Genomic DNA, 19175 nt, shown 5'->3' with positions numbered 1-19175 from the left:
GCGACGAGGTCTTGCAAGAGCCGCTTGCGGGTATCAGCTACATCATCTGTTTCTATTAGACCATCGTGCTTTAACTCTCTCTGTTCACAATTCCGTGAGACTTACCAACAATCTGTGATTCTAAGATCGTGGGATTTTCCTTCATCTTTAGGCCCCCTTCGACGTTTTGCTCGCCAATGCGGAAGACGTCGTTTGGATCTCCGTTATCAACAGAGCATCGGTATCCCAGGTCGGTGACCATCTCGTCTTTTACCGCAACGTCACCAGAAATGGAAGCAATCCAGGCGATGTGTTCTTTCAAAGGTGGATTTCTCCTCTTCTCCCCATCAGGCATCTGCTCATTTACGTAAAGGCGCAGGAGATCCTTATCCGTCAGTCTGCATTCGTTGGCGCATACCAGCAGGTCGAATAGCTCCATGGTAGATAAGGCACTCGGGATGAATTTCTGGGCATTGTTATGGAGAATTGACATTAGAACAATCATCGGCTCGACAGAGTGGTGTGGAAATCGTGCCGTAGGAGTTTCTTCACACACATCGTCTACGACTTGTATTGGACGGAAGTTGCTGCACTCGAATCGGACACCGTCGTCTGTCGATAATTTGTCACGAGAGACGACGAGTGCGACCGGCATGGACTTCGGTTTGGCATTGCCCGACACTCCTTCATCATCCAAGTCAGACATCTCGAAACATGGATCGGAGTCGGCATCCCCCGAGTGATATGCGTAAGACTTGTGTTCGTCGCCTTCGCCAATCAAGAATAGAAAGTCATCGTCCATGTCGTCACAAAACCTGATGATCCGATCGTGTGGAATCATTGCGGTCACAGATTGCCATAGCTTATGGGAAGGCGTCATGTTTGCGTGCGGGTGGCTACTCTTGAAAATCGTGTGTCTCGTGAATCGCGCAATTTCTATTGCTTGTAAGCTTTAGGACTTGAATTCGATACCCACCATTCCTCTTGATAAAGATTTACGCTTACTCTGTGATATTCTGACAATGATTTGATGATGATGAATACCGGTGCGGACACTACGATGACATGAGGAAGAGCTGTGGTATCTGTCTCCTACTATGATGTTATCTACAGTTAGCAGGATTTTTCATAGCCATCTTATGCGATGAGTCCCTGACCGCAAATTGAATCAGACTCAGGGCGGAAAGAGTCATCAGTAGATTTGGCAGCTTTTAAGGTTACCGAATACTACAGGGTCAAGGCTACATTCATTTCTTTGATCAACGTCTGCTTACCGCCACGAAACGCAATGAGGTAAAGCGTTTGAATGGTATACCGAACTCGCAACAAAGGCGTTGTGTGAGAACGAAAAGTCGGAACACCACCCGCAAGATGATTCGATCCTTTGGCTTCGGGTTACACCAAACCAAGCGATGAACAGAGGTGGTCACGAACAAAGATGTAATTCTAGGTATGCTACCTCTGAGCCTCTTCGGACATTATTTCCATCGCATCAAGCCACTCCATCGTAAACGCCGTCACAATCTTGGTCCAGTCCCTCACCGTCGGCATATCGAGGTGCTCCCCATCATCCTGCGTCGTGTGCCATACGTCGGGGAAAGGCGAGGGAATCATATGCAAGATGTTAACACCCTTCATCATGAAGGGGACGTGGTCGTCACCAATGCCGCTACGCCCAAACATCTGGTTCACCTTATTGATGTCGTAGAGGAACGGCATCTTGGGCTTGCTCTCGAGTAAGTTGAGATCACGCATGCGCTTCTCAATGTCGGCCATGGCCTTGTAGGCCCAGTGGGTTGACTGAAAGTAGGAAGGGACCTTGGGCTCTGCTGAGCCGAGGAGGTCAAGCAGGACGAACATGCTGATCTGCTCTAGTGGGTTCTTGTAATGAGACATGGCGGGGTTGAATGTGTTCTCCCATTCGAGGGCCAGGGACCTGCAGCATGATGTTAGTGCGATAAGACCTGATGCTGTGTCATACCTCAACTGACCTTGCACCATATAGTGAGTCGGTATCCGTCCAGGACTTGAAAGCTTCCTCTCCATCGAGAAGCAGGATCTGCAGACCCATATCCTGGGGAACTGTGCCACCGTTCTCTCCGAGAGCAACCATCTCATCGTACATCTGGGTCATCATCGGGTCCAGTGCTCTCGCAACGTGCAGAAGCATAGCGCACGGCGCAGCGCTATCCGTCGCGCCGATAAAGCCCTTGGGTTCGATCTTGCTGTCGTAATGCGCCACTAGGGTGAGATAGTTGGCCTGGCCAGGCTTCGTCCATGGTGGTTCGCGCCTGATGATGAGATTCTGAAACGGGATATCGGTATTTCCCGTGGCGGGTGTCTTATCCGTTGAGTTTTGCCATTGGATATTCCATTTCGGTAAGTTCTTGGTGAAGAAATCGACGAAATGCTGTTGAGTTTTGAGCTGCCCGTCCGTGCCGGGCACTCGGGGGATGAGAATGGGGGCCAGCAATGGGCCGTTGTGAATGTCAAAGTCGGCCTCGGATACCGTGACGTTCTTGAGCACGTCTGCCGAGAGCGGTGTGTAGGCGCATACCGAAGCCGCGAAAAGGAGATGGAGGAACGCGATCCAGAGTCCGCGGACGGGATGGCCTCTCACGAGAGGGAGGGCCATGGCGGGCTGTGACTGACGAATGACAGCAGCAAGGGCACGATAGGACCCTGTTCTCATGAACTCATGCTGTGTTTGGCGGGCCGAGATCGATGGCGGCGCGTCTCTTCTTCGTTGTCGTTGTCGTCGTTGGTAATAGGGGGAGATGGCGAATTTGGATGAGTTCGCGACGGAGCTCCGGGATTTGATGAGAGGTTCAGAGCTGTGGTTGAGTTTCCGAAGAGGTGTCAACTTTTGGACGTCCTCCGACCGAGGGATGGACCGGCCGCAACGGGTTAGAGCGAAACTGTCCTGCAACATGGAGCTGCAGTCCCCCTGTGGCTCTGTTTTAAAATAACGGGTCCACGAGCGCATTAGGTAAGACGCGCTGGGACCCGTTTCTCCGCACGGCCCCGTGGGTGCACGCTCCACCGCGACGACCTCACTTCACTCTTCATCTCACTCCATCTCACTCTCCATCTCACTCATCCCTTTCACTCATCCCTTGCCTTACTTATAAGGTGCATCTCATTCATTCCTGAGCACTGTCGAGGGACCTTGTGCTGAGACTCGTATCGAGCTTCGCAGGATGAGACTTTAGGGCGTACTCATCCTCCTGGATTAACTTACTCTTCTTCTGCGCGACGATTGACGTTTGCCTCTTGGTCTCTACGTTGAGGAATTATTCGAAGAAAAATACCTGCTTGATGCCGGGGGGAATGTACCATCACGGAACAAAATCTAGCGACGGCACTCAAGCGACCGGATGTCGCTGATGACCAGATATATCAAGTCGCCTTTCAGATGGGGACTTTTGGAGGCTCGGCCTGTTGCTCCTGAGGGCACGAAGAGAACTGGTGGCCTTGCATTCAATATCTGTTACTCGGCATTTATATGCGCTCATCTCATCCAGACCCTATACCCACCCGGACAAACCTAACATTATGGTGTCCTCATCTATGACCTCTTCACCAAGATTCAATGTCTTCGTATATATTCATTGCTCTTCTTTCTTCATCGTCATCTGCCAAAGATTCTCAAACCCTAACAGTAGCCGTCTTGAACAACCTTTCCCTCTTCATCAGAACACTCCAGACTAAGACAAGTGCTCCAGCAGTGATGACCAAGATATAAGGCAGATTCAGAGCCTCGACGATAGCCTCGAGAACCTCCTGCTGCATCCGCGGAGGCAGCGTCGTGACAAAATCCATTCCAACACCAGCAATCGCAGCCTGGATCTGACCCTCTGTGACAGTGTCCAGGAGAATCGCAGTCAGCCGCTTCTCAGCTCTGTTCAAAAACACAGCGTTACTGACCGCCAACGCGATATTGATACCGCTGGTCTGGGCCAAGGCAATCGTAGAGGACGCAACAGCAGCCTTGGAAGCCGACACTCTGGCCTGGGCAATCGAGAAGCCCGCTTGCGTGAAGGTATCGACGCCGGCCCCGAGCATGGCCGATGCCCCGCAGACCCAGGCTGTGCTGATGTCAGTTTTGACGACATGCATCAAGGTGGAAGCAATGACACTGATGATGCCGCCGACGGTGAATCACGGCATGTGCAGCCCGAACTTCTCCGGACGGATGCGACAGCATGCCGCCTGCGTTAGGGTCACAGTGACCATGACCAAGATGAACGGCAGCAGGCGGACAGCCGCGTCAATAGCACTGTCACCCCTCGTGAATCGGAAGAAGATGGAAACGAGGTACACCGGCACGAAGACGGCGCAGCCTCCGGCGGCCGTGACGCAGAACATGAGGATGATGGTCCGGTTGTACATGCGGGAGGTGATGAACTCGACTGGGAAGATGAGGCGCTCCTTTGTTGTTCCGATGCAGTATGCTTGCTGAATGTCGAACACGACGAACAGGACACCTGTGACGACGAAGAGCGCTATCTCGGAACCTGAGTTCCATTCATACAAAACGCCGCCGAATGAGATGCCCATGGGTGCCATGGTAAAGCAGACAATGGCGCCGAGCATCAGCGGAGCACCGATCCAGTCGATCTCGGCGAGTCGCTGCATGATGGTCGCGCCGGGCTGAGGATCCGGGGATGGCAGCATGAAGAGATACACTGGCGCAGCAAGGCCGCCGATGGGAAGGTTGATGTAGAAGACCCAGCTGTGGAGTGTCAGTCACTGAGGAGGCTATCGACCATGGTTGAAATGACTTACCGCCACGTCGCATCTGAGTCAGCAAAGGCACCTCCTACAACAGGCCTAAGCAAAGTTCCTAGCCCCCAAGTAATCTCAATACTAGCAAGATACGCAGGCCGCTCCTGGATCGTCGTGGTCGCTGCGATGAGGACCATGACCCCGAGGTACATACCAACACTGCCCAGACCGCTCAGTGCTCGCCCGACGATCAGGCTGTTCATGTTCGGCGCCGCACCGCAGAGAGCACTACCCGCTTCGAAGACAGCGACACTAGCGATGTTAAGCCACTTGGGCTTAAGATGCGAGTACAGCTGGCCGTTAAAGAGGTTGACAGCCGTCGCGACCATGATGGAGGCGACGGCAAGCCATGCAATATCCTTGATGGAGTCGAATTGCAACACGATCTGAGGCTGCACGTCAGCGACGACGGTGTTGTCTAGGGTAAAGAGGAAGGTTGAAGAGAGGATGGCGAAGACGATGAGGTACTAGTTGATTCCGGTGACGGTACGGACGGCTCGATAACGACGGCATCTTTGCCTCGCTCTGCGCCGGTGTTGTCTCCCGAGAGAGGGCCCTCGGTGGAGGAGGAGTCAGGCTGTTCTCCCTTCTCCAGCTGCCCTCCGGTCTGATGCCGAGTTTCTCTCTTGGCTATCTTGCTGTTGAGGTTTCTTGCTTTAGGAGTACGAGTGCATGGCCGCCGAGCAGACATTATCATGGTCACATGCATCGTCGCCGGATCTTCGAACACTCAAAGACCCTCCCGACTTGCTCCTCCTTGGGCAGCTGTTATCTCAGGCTCTTGCGCCATCAAGCCATAAGCTGTACTCGAACTAACCGGACCAATGGGCTCGCCCATGTCGTATATCTCAATTTCGAGTCAGCATATAAGCTCTATATACAGCTGCAGCATATCAAAGCTGTCTTTTGGGGCAAGCGAGCTTACCAGCTAATTGCCAAGACTCTGGAGCTGTCGTTGAATCGCAGGCTGCAACAAAGACAGCCCAGGCGAAAACAACCCGTTTGACTTCTGCCATAGACACCTTTGAGCTTGCGGTCAATGCCACTGAGAAGACATCTCAGGTTACACAGGCGCGCGGATAGTCGGCCCGTTAAACAGCCTCTTTGAACCGCGGCCGGCGCTTACCGCAACTTCACCAGCTTTTAGCATTGACGAAGCATGCATACAAAGCCCATCATACGGGCCATGCATGAGGATTGTTCAACGTCCCGAATATGTGGGAAACCGCCCTTGTACCGCTGTCCGATCGGCTTTGTGCTGACGTGACACAATGACCGGTCGAGCAGGTGATGGTAGTGATAAGCTTCCGGGAGCCCAAGCTGACGGGTTGCAGGTCGTAAACGCCACAGTTGTGGGTTTCGAAGATACTGAGCACGGTCCGGCGTATCAGATACAAGCTTTTCGATATGTTGACCATCGTAGTGTACACGCTTTCTCCCCTCCAGGACGCCCCGATGTCGTGGTGCAATGAAACCTGTCAACTCGGTGAGACTGAGATGAGCTTACCAGCAGCCAGTCCACAGACAACGTGTCGTCAAGTAGGTCAGTGCCGTGAAATCTATGTTGCAGATCAGGTTCTATTATGAATTTTGCCTCTCTAATGCCCTTTTAGGAACTACCATGGCTTCTCCCAGCAGGTCTGATGGCTGATAGCCTTCGTGCCATCTGCCATCCCTTCCTCCCTATGCAGTAGAAGCCAATCACTCCCTCCACAAGCCTCTTCACGATGCCAGTATCCACGGTTCAATCACCAGAATCCGTAAGCCATTCCGTTACTCGTCGTCGTCCGACTTGAAGACCACCTCGACATTCTTAGCTGCCACCTGCTTGCCATCATGAATGACAGTGAAGTCCACGCTCTTTCCGGAGCAGGTCATCTCCACGTCGTAGTTGATCTTTGCGAAGACTTTGCCCATGGGGTTGGTGAAGCGAGGAAGAGACGCGAAGTTGATCTTCTTCTTCCAAGTAATGGTGCACAGCTCGTTGACGCGGTGGTCCAATCTCTCCGGAGGAGGCCACGCCTCGCTGGAATAGATCGTTCCGTCGACCTGACTAGGAACTGACTCCCAAAGGCGATAGTAAGACTTGGTAACCGGATTCGCAGAAGAGACATCAGTTCCCTAGCATAAGTGTCAGTTTTGAATACCCTCCAGAAGAAGACCGTATTTCCCAACATACTCGCTCAAGAAACCACTCCATGCAGGTATCAACCTTCCATGAGAGTTCATCTTCGCACCAGTACTTGTCTTTCTCATCATGTTCGTCGGGATCGTAATCCATTGTGCAACAGGTGCCGTAGCTCACGCGAGAGACTCTGGACTTGATCTCGACTGCAAGACCGGGAGCGAGGTTGCGGCGCGTCAGTCCATGAATAGTCGCACCCCGACAAATCGCAGTCCACCTGTGTCATGTAAGCATCGACTTGGAATAATCTAGAAGAAGACTTACGGCTTGGCTCCATCGCCCTGAAGAATCTCAATGTTATTGCCAACTTCTTCTTGAAGGCGGCTTCGTAGATACAGGCATCTACCAAACCCTCCTACAAGAATGATTTGCTTTCACAATCAATGTCAGTTGTTCATTATTCATCAATGATAGTGCCTCTTACCTTGGGCTTCGACTCCGTCTTCGTCATGACAGCCTCGATCTGCTTCTCCACCAGTGAGATTGTCTGGTTGACGACAGGGTCAAAGACTTTGAGCAAGTCCGCGTGATCAAGTATGAGGTTGCGCTTGCGCTTCATTCCCCGCTTTTGAGACCCAGGTACGCGACATTCAGGAGGAAGATTGATCTGCCAGTCGTCGTCCTGGTTCTTGAAACCAGATTTGATACAATGCTCCCATTCGTCATTCACTAGCTTCCTAACCTCCTCTTCAGGAATGTTGTTCCAAGCTTGAGGAGTAACCTTCTCCTTGAGCATGTTGACAAATGCCTCATCAAGGAAGACGCCGCCACAGAGGTCGCCGTCACCCTGAACAGCCTCTCGGACGATGAAGGGATCCAAGCTCAGGATCTCGTAGGTGATGAGGTCGACGGTGCCGCCACCAGCATCACACACAACGATGTGATCCCCAACCTAGGAGGTAACTAGTCAGTGTCTCTTCGCCCAAAGTCATGACGGCTCACATACCTCGGCGGTCGGCATCTTCGACAAGTCCTTCATCGTAGCCAGGGCTGCCGCTTCGGGCTCCGAGATGAAAGACAAGCTCGTCTTTCCAGCTGGACGGGACTCGAGCAAACCAGCTTCTTCGGCAGCTCTACGCATTCTGGCCTTGGCGTAATCCGGCCAGATTGCCGGGAGAGTGATGACGATGTGAAACTGGCACATCTTGACCATCGCATCGCCAACTTTGCTGACAATACGCTCAATGGCGTGGTTCCATAGGTTCTGAAGATATCCGCTGATGATCTCGACCGGCTCTTTGTTCGCGCTCCTAGCCAGTCTCCTAGCCGTAGCAATCTGGCTAGAATCTCGGACGTTCTCGGGAAGGTCACGCTCATCGATAAGTAGGAGCTTGAACCACTTCAAGGGCTCCTGCTTTGTATCTTTGGGGAAGGCATATCCCCATGAAGAGTTGCCGCGTTTTCCTCGGAAAAGAATGGAAGAGGGCACTTTCTCCTTGTCGGAGTTGTGCTTCAGCTTGGACTCCCAGGAGCTGATGACCTCGATGTTGTCGGGCTGACCTGAGTAGGCCCAGCTGACACCGGAGAAGCTTTCGAGTAGTCAGAAGATAGTCCAATGAGGTTGAAAAAGAAAAGGAAGTAGTATGGTATTCTTACGTCGTGCCGAAGTCTATGCCGATGATGATGGCCTTCTCATTTTCTTCAGAGTTCCGAGTTCTCACCATGATGGGCTTCACTTTCTCGCCGAGAGCTTCTGCTGATCTCCAGTCTGGATTGTCTTCGTCAGTAAAGAGAGAAATATTGTGAAACTGGGGGTAAGCGGTGGTGGGCTTGTAGAGAAAACATCAAAAAGATGGGAGACAGAAAATACTGACATTTCCTGACGAGGTGAAGGGAAAAATCAGAGAGAACAACGTACTGAAAACTTTGAGAGCTTAGCAAGAATAGTGAGTAAAAAAAGAAGTTCGAAAAGTGTGTTGTGAGAGGGTGAGGTGAGGTGTTGAGTTGAGAGGGTGAAGTAGATTTTTTTCTCCCAAAAAAGTGCAGTCAAGAAGAATGGGTGCATCGTACCTACCTTGCCTCACTTAGGCCACAAGGCACAGAAAGAAAAGCAAAAGGAAGGTACCTGTTGCCAAAAGAAAAGGAAGGAAGCTTGGGTGGTGAGCACACCTCACATCACCTTAGTCCGCCCCGGCCTTACCACTCTACCTCACCTCATACAATCATTCTTGCGAATCCCCAGAGTCTTTCTCATACAACATAATCATACCTTCCATGGAAGCTTCTTTGCGCAAAGACTCCCGAAGTTTTCTCACATCGGCAAGAGATAAATCAAGTTGCTCAGCTGAATCATGGCTGAGCATACACAGGTAAGCTACCCCAAATACTCAAACTTCAGAAAGTCTTCACCCTCAAATTCTTACTTGGTTTTCAGGGACGCTTCATGGTCATCGATGACACTGAAGTAGAATCTCCCATCAGCATACTAGAAGATGAGCCCGGCGAGGGCGAGGTTCCGCAATCAATGAACACCGACACTCTTAGCGAGCAGATGGCACTTTCCTTTGGGGAGCGTATAGCAGCGTTACCTCCTCACCAGAGCCTCCGCCGAAGAATCCGCAAAAGTTATCACAGCAAGAACCTCGAGGTTGTCCGCTGGGAGAAAAAGATTGTGGGCCCCAGTGATTCGACGCCATGTTACCAGGAGCATACCCTCGTCATCATAGGCAAGGAGAAGGCCGCGCTACAAGCACAGCGCATTGCGGAGCTTTCAAATCGTCTTCAGGAATGCGAAGACGAGAAGAAAAAGCTCCAGGAATTCCTGGACAAGGCAAATAATGAAGCAGCCGACACGGACAGGAAGCTAGCGGTTGCGCTTGAGAAGGCCGCTGATGCTGAAGCAGAGCTGGCTCAGCGAGAGTCGGATCATCGAGATGCCATGGACGACCTCGAGCAGGTTTACCATAAGCTTTCCGGACGGATTGAGAAAATCGAGTCCCAACATGATGGATATGAGGACGCGAAATCGAAGACTCAACCTTTTGCGAACTCTACTAAGGTCTCGGACGAATCGATCAGGGCCATATGGGCGAAGATGCAGTACAACATCAACTACCTTTCCAATAACGTTCTCACCGGCTTTCCCTCAGAGAGAGACCTGAAAGATGGTAGCATCAATGACTCCTGTTTTCTCAGTTCCGATGGCATCAATGATTACACCGAACTACTCCAAGACGAGGACATGAGACCCTTCGTTGTGGAACACTACATTTGGAAGACTGTCGTGGGACGATTCTTCGACCTCGGGGTAGACGGAAGTTGGGCCGGCAGTATCGGAATGAGCTTCATTACCTGCTTTGAAGAGCTCGTAGGTAAGAGTATCCCCGTGTTGCCTATCTGGTGATTATCTTTACTAAAGCCTTTGAATGGCAGCGGTATGCGATCGCAAGCAACTGGACCCCACGAAGCTTCTGCGTTGCAAAGCTGAGGTTGGAGAGATGATCAACCGGATTATTGGCGTCGACCACACGGAGCTGTCGACAGTAACGCAGATAGAAATCACGGCCTTCATCAATTTCATTCCCAAGAGGTGTTCTGACCACCAAGCGAAGTACGAGAAGCTTCAGAAGAATATGTGCAAGATATTCAACGATGCGCTGGAGCTCCGTGCGATCTTCATGGCTTCCCAGGCTCACTTTTACACGTCTTGGGATTACATGCAAGTGGCGGATTTACCCCCCATTCATTTCGACGACAAGTATATGGAAGCTGAGGGCTGGGAGAGGGAGCCGCTCGGTGATGGTAACATCGTGCTATGCAACATCTCGCCGGCTCTAGTGAAGGTTGGCACCGCTGATGGCGACAGCTATGACTCGGATCTACTGCTAGTCAAGGCAAGGGTTGTCTGTGACTAGTCGATGCTTCAGCATCGCACATCGCATGAAGGAAGGGAGACGCAAGGAGAGTCGTGGATTTCGAGACAGAGAACGTAGCACAGTGAGCTATATTAGAAAAGACGGCGTTTTTGTCTAGATGCTTCCCCAAACGGATGTCGCAAGTTGCCATGCAATCCAACACTTAAAATGTCAGATCAACCCATCGAAGCTCTCCCAATCACCGCGCCCTGGTCTCTCTTCATATTCCAACTCTACCCTATCGGCCTACTTTTCCTCTTTCGCCATGCACAATAAGATTTCTATCTATGGCGTTTTTGATTACAAATTAATGAGAGGTGGACAAGCAAGTATCCATCACAAGCTGCCACCCTCAGTGACATTTTGTCGCCGGGTGCGGGAGCCGATGCATAACAAATACCGTCAAATTCAACGACAGTGTCCAACCTTAGGCAAAGAAATTCACTCGAGGTACCCATCACATCATATTTATGCACCTGCGAAGTTCACGGGCTTGATGAACGTTGAGCGCGGACTGTCCCCTGGGCCGGAAAAGTTTCGGCCCAAGCGCTAACCTACAAGAGAGACTAACTTTCTGAAATTTTCCATCAGGAAGCACAATAGCTCAGGGGTAGAGCGCTGGGCTCATAACCCAGAGGTCCCTGGATCGAAACCAGGTTGTGCTAATTGTTTTGCGTTTTTGCCATCTTTACTTCGCCTCTTACTCTTTTTCTTCAGTTTATCACGGAAATCATCTTCTTTAGGTGTGAAGTCATCAGAGTTTTGGAGAAATGGCAAACTTTCCAGTTCCCTAAAGCTTGTACAGAGAACCATGTCCCCCACCTCTCCTCCGAGACCACCACACACCTTCTGCCCCATACCAGACAACCTCCATCCAAACCACACTCCCAACGGCCCGGCGCATGTCTCAAAAAGCCGGAAATCGGAACAAGCCCCGGTACTGAAGCCGCTGCACCCAGCAGCAACCCCCCCACGCCGAGTCGGTGCCGGCCGAACAAGCTTACTTGAGTCTTAGTAGCTTGAGGCCAACGATGATAGGACACCGCCCCGGTCTCGCGCCATCGAATGGAGCGCTTATCTCCGCGACAATCCCCCGGAATCGAGTCTCGGTAAATGCTTTAAGCGCTCCATGAGTCGCGCGTCATAGACGAAGTTCCGAGCTGTTTAGCATGTTTGCCGACGGGCTTTTTCTCTCTTTTAGATGCGCCGTTGGAAGACCATGGAGTTTACAACCTCGAATTGACTTTGCGCTCTGAGAATAAGGATACAGAAGGTTTAGTGGGACTTTCTGAAGGCAGTAAATATCGACTTTGAAAGATTGCCAACTCAACGCCATGACTTCGTCATTTCTAATCAACTAGCCCCAACGGACTCCCGCACGCTAAGAGCGTTTCGCGAACGAGCGGATAAACAATCTATGGAGACTGTTGACTCTGTTACTTTGTCGCATACCTTCAACTTGAAGAGAAAGAAGCTTAATCGGGGTGACCTCAGAGTCTCAGTACAGAAGGGTCCCAATGTTGGAGAAGCGAAACTCTGCTGAGCGCAGCAGAGGTGACACGGACGCCAGCAACAAGGACATGGGCTCAACGCCCACAGGCGCAGGCGTAGGTGCAACGGCAGGGCCCGATGAAGCGGTGGTGGCTGCTGCTGCGGAAGGAAAAGAAACTTCCATGCCGCAGGAGGCAATACGGAATTCAGCCGCGAACTCTGCCCGGGATGAGGGCTTTGGCGGCGACGACGATGAGAAGCGGGTATCCACGGGCGGTGGGAATGAGACGAGATCGCCTTCACCATCACCTTCGAATTCGGACTGCGAATCGCATCGAGATGCCGGCGAGAAGGGCGGTCGCAAAGGAGTGATTGGCGCGACAGTTGGGTTTCTGACCTGGACGCCGAGGAAGTTGCGATATGATCCCAAGAATCCTCCCCAATTTACGCTAGGCCTCAACTTTTTGTTCGCGGTTGTAAGTTACCTCAATCATACACAAATGATAGAATGAGATGCTAAGCGATCCAGGCCGCGACGTTCACAGTCGCCAATCTGTACTACAACCAACCGGTCCTCAACAGAATCGCAGAGACATTCAACGTCAGCTTCGAGAGGGCATCATCCGTCGCGACGCTGATGCAAGCCGGCTATGCAGCAGGCTTGCTCTTCATCTGCCCTCTCGGCGACATGCTACGACGACGACCATTCATCCTAGGCCTCATCTGGGTGACAGCAATGCTGGTAGGCCACCCAACACAAAGACCTCTTGCGAAGTCCATCATCTTAACACCTCCCAGTGGCTCGGCCTGTGCCTAACAAACTCCTTCCAAGCCTTCCTAGGCCTCTCCTTCATCGTCGGCGCAACAACAGTAACACCACAACTCATGCTCCCCCTCGTAGCAGACATGGCGCCCCCCGAACGCAAAGCAAGCTCCCTCTCCATCACGACGTCAGGCCTCATGCTCGGCATGCTCATCGCGCGTCTGCTGTCCGGTATCGTGGCGAACTACACCTCCTGGCGCAACATCTACTGGTTCTCTTTCGGAGCGCAGAACCTGCTGCTGGTCTTGCTCTTCTTCTTCGTGCCGGATTACCCGTCGACGAACCCAGACGGGCTCAACTACTTCCGCGCGCTGTGGACGATTGTGACGATGCTGTTCACCGAGCCGATACTCGTGCAGGCGTGCCTGATTGGGTTCTTTATTAGTTCCATCTTCACGTCCTTCTGGACGACGTTGACGTTCTTGTTGGCTTCGCCGCCGTACGAGTACCCATCCATCACAATCGGCTTGTTCTCGCTGATTGGTATCGCCGCGATCTGCGGTGGGCCGGTGTATGGACGTCTCATCATGGATCGATACGTGCCGTGGCTATCTTCTGTGCTTGGGCAGACTGTTATACTCATTGGGTGCATCATTGGTGCCTTCACGGGTACTTTTACCGTTGCTGGGCCTGTGATCCAGGCGATTTGCATTGATATTGGGATTCAGACTGCGCAGACTGCCAACCGGACTGCGATTTATACTATCAACCCCAAGGCGAGGAACCGGGTGAACACGGCGTACATGGTGTGTGTGTTTTGCGGGCAGTTGACGGGTACGGCGGTGGGGAATAGGCTGTATGCGCAGGGCGGGTGGAAGTACAGCGCGGGCACCTCCAGTACGTGATCCCCTCTCGGAGTCTCCTTGTTTACCATGATTTCCGAAGTTGCTAACGTTCTACAGTCGGTTTCATTGGGTTGTCGTTGATCATCACCATGCTCAAAGGCCCACGGGAGAAGAGCTGGATCGGATGGAGGGGCGGATTCAGGCTGCGCAAAGACGCGCCGAAACCACAGCCGGCCTCACCCGAAGAGGCACAGGGGCCGGAGCAGGGGCCGGTGGAGAAAATGACGGATATCGGCGCCGGTGGTGAGGAAAATCGGCGGTGACAGGGTCCGATGAGTGGAGGAACTGGCCGGGGGATGAAGCTATTCGGTGGTTGGGCCGTGCCGAGCTGCCGTTCCATGGTTTCGGAAGACGCTAATCGAGTGTTCCAGATTAGCCAAATGCAATCTTGATCAAGCGAAACTTTATGTGTTTGTTCGATGACTCTGAAGCTGAGATGAAGAAGGTTACTTTGAAGTTGAAGGAGAAATGACGCAGTTGTTTGGTTTGAGGTAACAAACGGCGCAAGACTCGAGGCCAGAAAATGGTACCCGGCAGCCACTACAGCGAGACCCCGGGCAGCAGACCCGCCAAGAACGCCCGCCAAGACCCATAATGAGGCCGTCTGGGGGAATTGAGTGGTGGCTGAGGCGAGGCAAACTTTAGCGAGGAATGTCACTGGACGGGGGGCGAATGCACCACATGCTTTAGGGAGGGGCAGCCGTTGAAGGGTCGCTCCGGGTGCTGTAACCCGTTGCTTGTGGCCTAAAGCCTCAACATCAGCGGCACAGCGCCCCCGCGATCGAGGCCCACCAAAATCACCAACCACCCGCCTGCGGCCTGCGACCAACCCGCCAAGATCGGCAAGGCAACCTGGCCGGCGGAAAGAGTGAGAAAAAAACATGTTCCTCATCGATGAGTGAGAGAAAGACCAGGGGGGGTGAGGCGGATGATTATCTCACTCACTTCCCTTTTCACCCTCATTCTCACCGACTCTCACCTCATTCACCTACAGAATAAGCCTCACTCACCACCAATTGAAGGCTCACTCACCAACTGACGACAACTCACTCACTCACCACAACCTGGCCATGTCAAACACCACCCGGCTCACCACCATCCCCGAAACGCCCTGATGGCCCGCTACCAAGGCCTCGACTCGTCCGACCTGTTCCGCTTTGACACCCTCGCCTTGCGCGACGACATCCTCGTTTCCGACGACAACGCCGTCTCCAAGGTCGAGTACGATGAGTACGTTGTCTTCAAGAAGGACAATGGTATCCCCTCGGGCGCCAAGACGGGGTTAGAGGACGACGAGGATATCAGTTTCCAGCTGCAGCACAAAGAGGAGGTGGCTGGTCACCACACGCTCAATCTAGCATTTCGTCATGGGTATTCTGTTGACCATAATGTAGTCTCCCCTTGATATCACCCAATTGATAATGTTGGATAGAGTAACTAACGTCTTAGAAGGGAGTATTCACACAAGAGCCGGTGCGGCATCCAGAGTTGGTTTTAGATGGAAGGGTTCGACGAGTGTGAGTTCACCCACCTTAATGAGGATTTCATCACAGGTAGAGACTAACAGCAACAGCATCTGCTTCCGCCGCAACAAATCCTTTGACCGCCGAGAAGACGGCATCACCATGACCCCAAGAGACCTCGACGCAATGGACCTTCACCCCGCCACCCTCCAATACTCCCGCCGCGTCACAAACGAATCCCGCTTCTGGTCCCTCGACCGCTCCAAACTGAGTGAGTATTCATGCCAGCAACCATCTTTCTCACCCTTACTTGCAATGACCTTCAACTAACACCTGCAGGCCTCATCCTCTCCTTCTCCAAAAACCCAAGAACACCCTACGACTTCATGTCCCTAACCTACGACGTCCGCAACCGCACCTCCTCCGTCCTCGTCCGCCAATCCTACCACCCGCGCCAGCACTCCCTCGAGAACCTAGACGAGTACGACCAGCGCCTCGAGGCCTGCCGCGCCCACTGGGCCCACCCCTTCATCACCCCCGTCGTCCTCCTCCAAGTCCAGTTCATGCGCACCGAAGAGGCCGTCATGGAGAACATCAACCACGTCAAGGCCCTCGAGTGGCAGGTCAGCTCCATCGCCGGCTTCGAGGCCTTTGAAATGGAGCGTGAGAAGCGCTCGAAGCTCATGCGCAGACTGACGTTCGCCTCGTCCACGGCTGCGGCCTCGCATAACGAGAAGACGCCGCAGATTGCTGGGCCGATGAGCATGGCGAACCTGATGAAGAGCGCGCACGATGTACTTAAAGAATCGATTAAGCTCCTCGACACCGTGCGGTGGATGGAGAGGGTGGTCAAGCTGATGCTGCAGGCCGGCGACGAGCTCGCGGAGCGCATGTCGACGGGGGAACTCAAGATCCGACTGGACGATTTCCACGTAAGGCAGACGGACGCCGACCAGAGAGATGAGCAGGACCAGCAGGTGCAGCCCGACGAGCCGCCTACGGGCCCGCCGTCGCGGTCGTCTGCGAGTACGAGGCGCAGGTCGCTGCCCAAGGCGCCGGATCCGCTGGCTGATCCGTTGGGGAACCATTGGCATGAGATAAGGCAGTATCTCGAGGGGTTACAGCGGATGTGTATGGGCCTCGAGACGGATCGCCGCATGTCGGAGGCCCGGTGCCGCGCCCAGATTGATATTGTGAGCATCATGTACTGCATCCTCACCGTGTTCCTCAAAACTAACACCGCGCAGATCTACAGTAAAATGGCCCAAGAAGACAACGTCCTCAACGCCCGCATGGCCGTCGCCTCCTCCCGCGACTCCTCCTCAATGAAAGCCCTCGCCGTGATAACAGCAGTCTTCCTCCTCGGCGAGTTCCTCGGCACCCTCTTCGGCATGTCCATGTTCGACTGGCAAGCCTCGGGCGAAGACGCAGACAGCAGCGACAACGGGAGCGGCACCTCCACAAACCCCAAAGATCCCATCCCCGTGCTGAGCCACCTCTTCTGGGTCTACTGGGCCACCGTCATCCCGCTGACGATAGGTATCCTCGTCGCCTGGCGCGCGTGGTGGGTGAGCCAGGACCGGTATTTCCGACGGCACCTGTCGAGGGAGTTATCGGAGGAGCGGTACTGGACTGCTGATGGGAAGCCGAGGGACTTGGAGCATTCTTTCTGGTGGGACTTCTTTTATCTGTCTGTGAGGCGGGATGAGCGGCCCGCTGCCTCGGCGAGCGATTTGTACGGGAGTAATACGCTTGAGCTGTCGCCGAGCATGTCGCAGGATAAGGATGATATGAGGTCCCCGCGTGGGGATATGACTGTGCGGAGAGGGCAGATTTCGTTTTTGAGGTCGCAGAGTATCCGGCAGCGGAATACTGTTGCCGTGTAGTGTGTGGTTTGAGTTTGGTGTACGCCTAGTAATGATCTCGATGATGGGCGGCTTGTTGGAATTTTGCATATCTACTTGGGCGGTTTTCATGGTAATTGGTAGTCGGAAGAGTGTATATACGCGTCATGATAGATGATTTGGCTGGAGATACGCTGGCCAAAGAAGGTATATAGATGAAATGATTGCCCACGATTCATGACGATACACAGGTTGATACTGGCATCCTTCGTATCTCATATGATGTCTTGGGCAAGCAGAGGCTGAGCAGCCTCAGGCTAAGTTCAACGTTCATCGGCAAGGTAAGGCAAGATGGTAGCTAGATAGCTGAATGGTAGCTTCATGACAAGACACTAATTAGCCGCAGTAGCCACACGAGAGTGAGAGACAGACAAACATCACCAGGAACAAACAAGTGCGAATGATTCTTTGCTGCATTGCGGAGATATCTAGACTAAGGTACTCATCCCCTGACGGTACAACCATGCCATGTCCTCATCTCCCCCAAAATATGCAGTCCTGATGAAAGTCAATGTGCCTTCCGAAATCCCAATCCATGTTGGGCCGTGAGAAATGTTGTTGAATAGAAAGGTAGACCTAGACAAGAGTCCAAGTCACACCACCGACGCGACCGCGGCCAAGGTCACCCAGGAGGGCCTTGAAGACGGCAGGGCTAACGTCAATGTCGTTGACAGCACATCCCATGCACTTGTCAGTCACCTTGACGTCGACAGACTTGCCCTCAGCTTGAATGCGGACCGTCTTGCCACAGAGCGGGTTGCCGTTGGACTGGGAGCCCATCTTGATGTGAGAGAGGGCAACAATCATGGAGTCGTCGTTGTCGGTCCAGCCACAGGCGCCAAGACCAGGGTTGAAGAAGGTGATGTCGCCCTGGAAGGGGCCGGGGCTGAGGTCCTGGCGAGCCATGACGGCGGGGGGCCTGCAACAAGCCAGTGTCAGCATCTGAGAGAGGGTTGTGCAAGAAGAGAGAAGAAGAGGCAACTTACTCGACATCCTTGTAGACACGGCAGACCGTGAAGGAAGCGAGGGGGTTGACAGCGCGGCCCTTCTTGCCCAGGCGGGTAGAGCAGCCAATGTGAGTAGCCTTGTCAGAGAGGAGCTGCTCTGCAGGAAAGGTTAGACGAGAAAGTCAGCAGACGAGGCGAAGACATACCAGTGGTGCTGAGGGTCTCATAGTAGTCCTCGACAGTGGTCTGGAAATTCTTCATGTCCTTGAAGCTAAGCCAGAGCTTGACAGCCGAGACCAGAGGGTTGGTGACCTGCACGCTGTCCTCGGACAGAGAGCTGAAGTAGGCGACGACCTCGCCAGCACCATCACGCTGATGAGCAGGGGCACGGCCAATGAAGCCCTGTTTGGCGAGCAGAAGAGCCCAGGTGTCGGCGTCCTCCTTGAGGTTGTTGTCCCAAAGGATGGGAGGGGCACCTGCCTCGGAACGAGCAGTGTTGATCATGGAGAGCGCGCGGTTCTCGTCACCACTGGCAATGGTGGGAGAGGCATGGGCTATGCCGACGGCGGTGAGGCCGACTGCAATGCCAGTAACGACAGTCTTGATGCTGATCATGTTGACTGTTGTGGGTAGTGTGTGTGGGAAGATGGAAAGTGAAGCGTGTGTGAAGTGAAGTGAATGAGAAGCCTGAAAGAGACAGTGTTGGATGGAAAGGTTGAAGTGGAAAAGAAAGACGCAGTCTTTGAAGTTGGGTATCAACGAAGAAGAGAGATTGAAGTGTGCGTGTGTGTGTGGGAGGAAGAAGAAGAGAGGGTGGTGGGTGGGAGAGACAGCGGGTTTATATAATGGCTCAGGAGGGAGGGCCCAAGAAGTAGAGGAAGGAGCCCAAAATCCTG

At 53.1% G+C, this 19175-nt stretch overlaps 7 protein-coding genes across 7 annotated transcripts; 3 read left to right on the top strand and 4 right to left on the bottom strand.

Annotated features, from left to right (window-relative positions):
* Nucleotides 1-1253: 1253 nt before the first annotated feature.
* On the bottom strand, nucleotides 1254-2798 carry HER10_EVM0002791 (peptidase family M28). Its single transcript, XM_035472486.1, has 2 exons — nucleotides 1971-2798; nucleotides 1254-1915 (listed from the first exon to the last, which is right to left on the bottom strand). The coding sequence occupies exons 1-2, from the start codon at nucleotides 2669-2671 to the stop codon at nucleotides 1435-1437; spliced, it is 1182 nt and encodes a 393-aa protein (XP_035334750.1). The 5' UTR covers nucleotides 2672-2798; the 3' UTR covers nucleotides 1254-1434.
* Nucleotides 2799-3627: 829 nt separating this feature from the next.
* Nucleotides 3628-5458, bottom strand: HER10_EVM0000744 (uncharacterized protein; the record flags this gene model as incomplete). Its single annotated transcript, XM_035470512.1, has 4 exons — nucleotides 3628-4117; nucleotides 4163-4714; nucleotides 4768-5185; nucleotides 5236-5458. The coding sequence occupies 4 exons, from the start codon at nucleotides 5456-5458 to the stop codon at nucleotides 3628-3630; spliced, it is 1683 nt and encodes a 560-aa protein (XP_035334598.1).
* Nucleotides 5459-6540: 1082 nt separating this feature from the next.
* Nucleotides 6541-8616, bottom strand: HER10_EVM0010498 (uncharacterized protein; the record flags this gene model as incomplete). The annotated part of the gene is made up of 6 exons (XM_035479955.1): nucleotides 6541-6888; nucleotides 6947-7169; nucleotides 7217-7323; nucleotides 7377-7844; nucleotides 7899-8481; nucleotides 8549-8616. The coding sequence occupies 6 exons, from the start codon at nucleotides 8614-8616 to the stop codon at nucleotides 6541-6543; spliced, it is 1797 nt and encodes a 598-aa protein (XP_035335304.1).
* A 627-nt stretch (nucleotides 8617-9243) lies between these two features.
* On the top strand, nucleotides 9244-10806 carry HER10_EVM0003683 (uncharacterized protein; the record flags this gene model as incomplete). The annotated part of the gene is made up of 3 exons (XM_035473348.1): nucleotides 9244-9261; nucleotides 9327-10263; nucleotides 10325-10806. 3 exons carry the CDS (start codon nucleotides 9244-9246, stop codon nucleotides 10804-10806), a joined length of 1437 nt encoding a protein of 478 aa, XP_035334822.1.
* A 1491-nt stretch (nucleotides 10807-12297) lies between these two features.
* HER10_EVM0007920 (major facilitator superfamily transporter) lies at nucleotides 12298-14436 on the top strand. Its single transcript, XM_035477460.1, has 4 exons — nucleotides 12298-12773; nucleotides 12827-13039; nucleotides 13096-13957; nucleotides 14023-14436. Exons 1-4 carry the CDS (start codon nucleotides 12324-12326, stop codon nucleotides 14226-14228), a joined length of 1731 nt encoding a protein of 576 aa, XP_035335124.1. The 5' UTR covers nucleotides 12298-12323; the 3' UTR covers nucleotides 14229-14436.
* Nucleotides 14437-15079: 643 nt separating this feature from the next.
* Nucleotides 15080-17314, top strand: HER10_EVM0004752 (uncharacterized protein; the record flags this gene model as incomplete). Its single annotated transcript, XM_035474385.1, has 5 exons — nucleotides 15080-15355; nucleotides 15418-15482; nucleotides 15539-15699; nucleotides 15768-16621; nucleotides 16676-17314. The coding sequence occupies 5 exons, from the start codon at nucleotides 15080-15082 to the stop codon at nucleotides 17312-17314; spliced, it is 1995 nt and encodes a 664-aa protein (XP_035334892.1).
* A 594-nt stretch (nucleotides 17315-17908) lies between these two features.
* Nucleotides 17909-18894, bottom strand: HER10_EVM0006815 (SCP-like extracellular protein; the record flags this gene model as incomplete). Its single annotated transcript, XM_035476390.1, has 2 exons — nucleotides 17909-18251; nucleotides 18611-18894. 2 exons carry the CDS (start codon nucleotides 18892-18894, stop codon nucleotides 17909-17911), a joined length of 627 nt encoding a protein of 208 aa, XP_035335043.1.
* Nucleotides 18895-19175: the final 281 nt, after the last annotated feature.

Source organism: Colletotrichum scovillei, assembly GCF_011075155.1.
Source record: "Colletotrichum scovillei strain TJNH1 chromosome Unknown Contig00004, whole genome shotgun sequence".
NCBI lineage: Eukaryota > Fungi > Ascomycota > Sordariomycetes > Glomerellales > Glomerellaceae > Colletotrichum > Colletotrichum scovillei.
The sequence above is the reverse complement of the archived record's forward strand: the minus strand, read 5'-3'. Positions and strand labels throughout refer to the sequence as shown.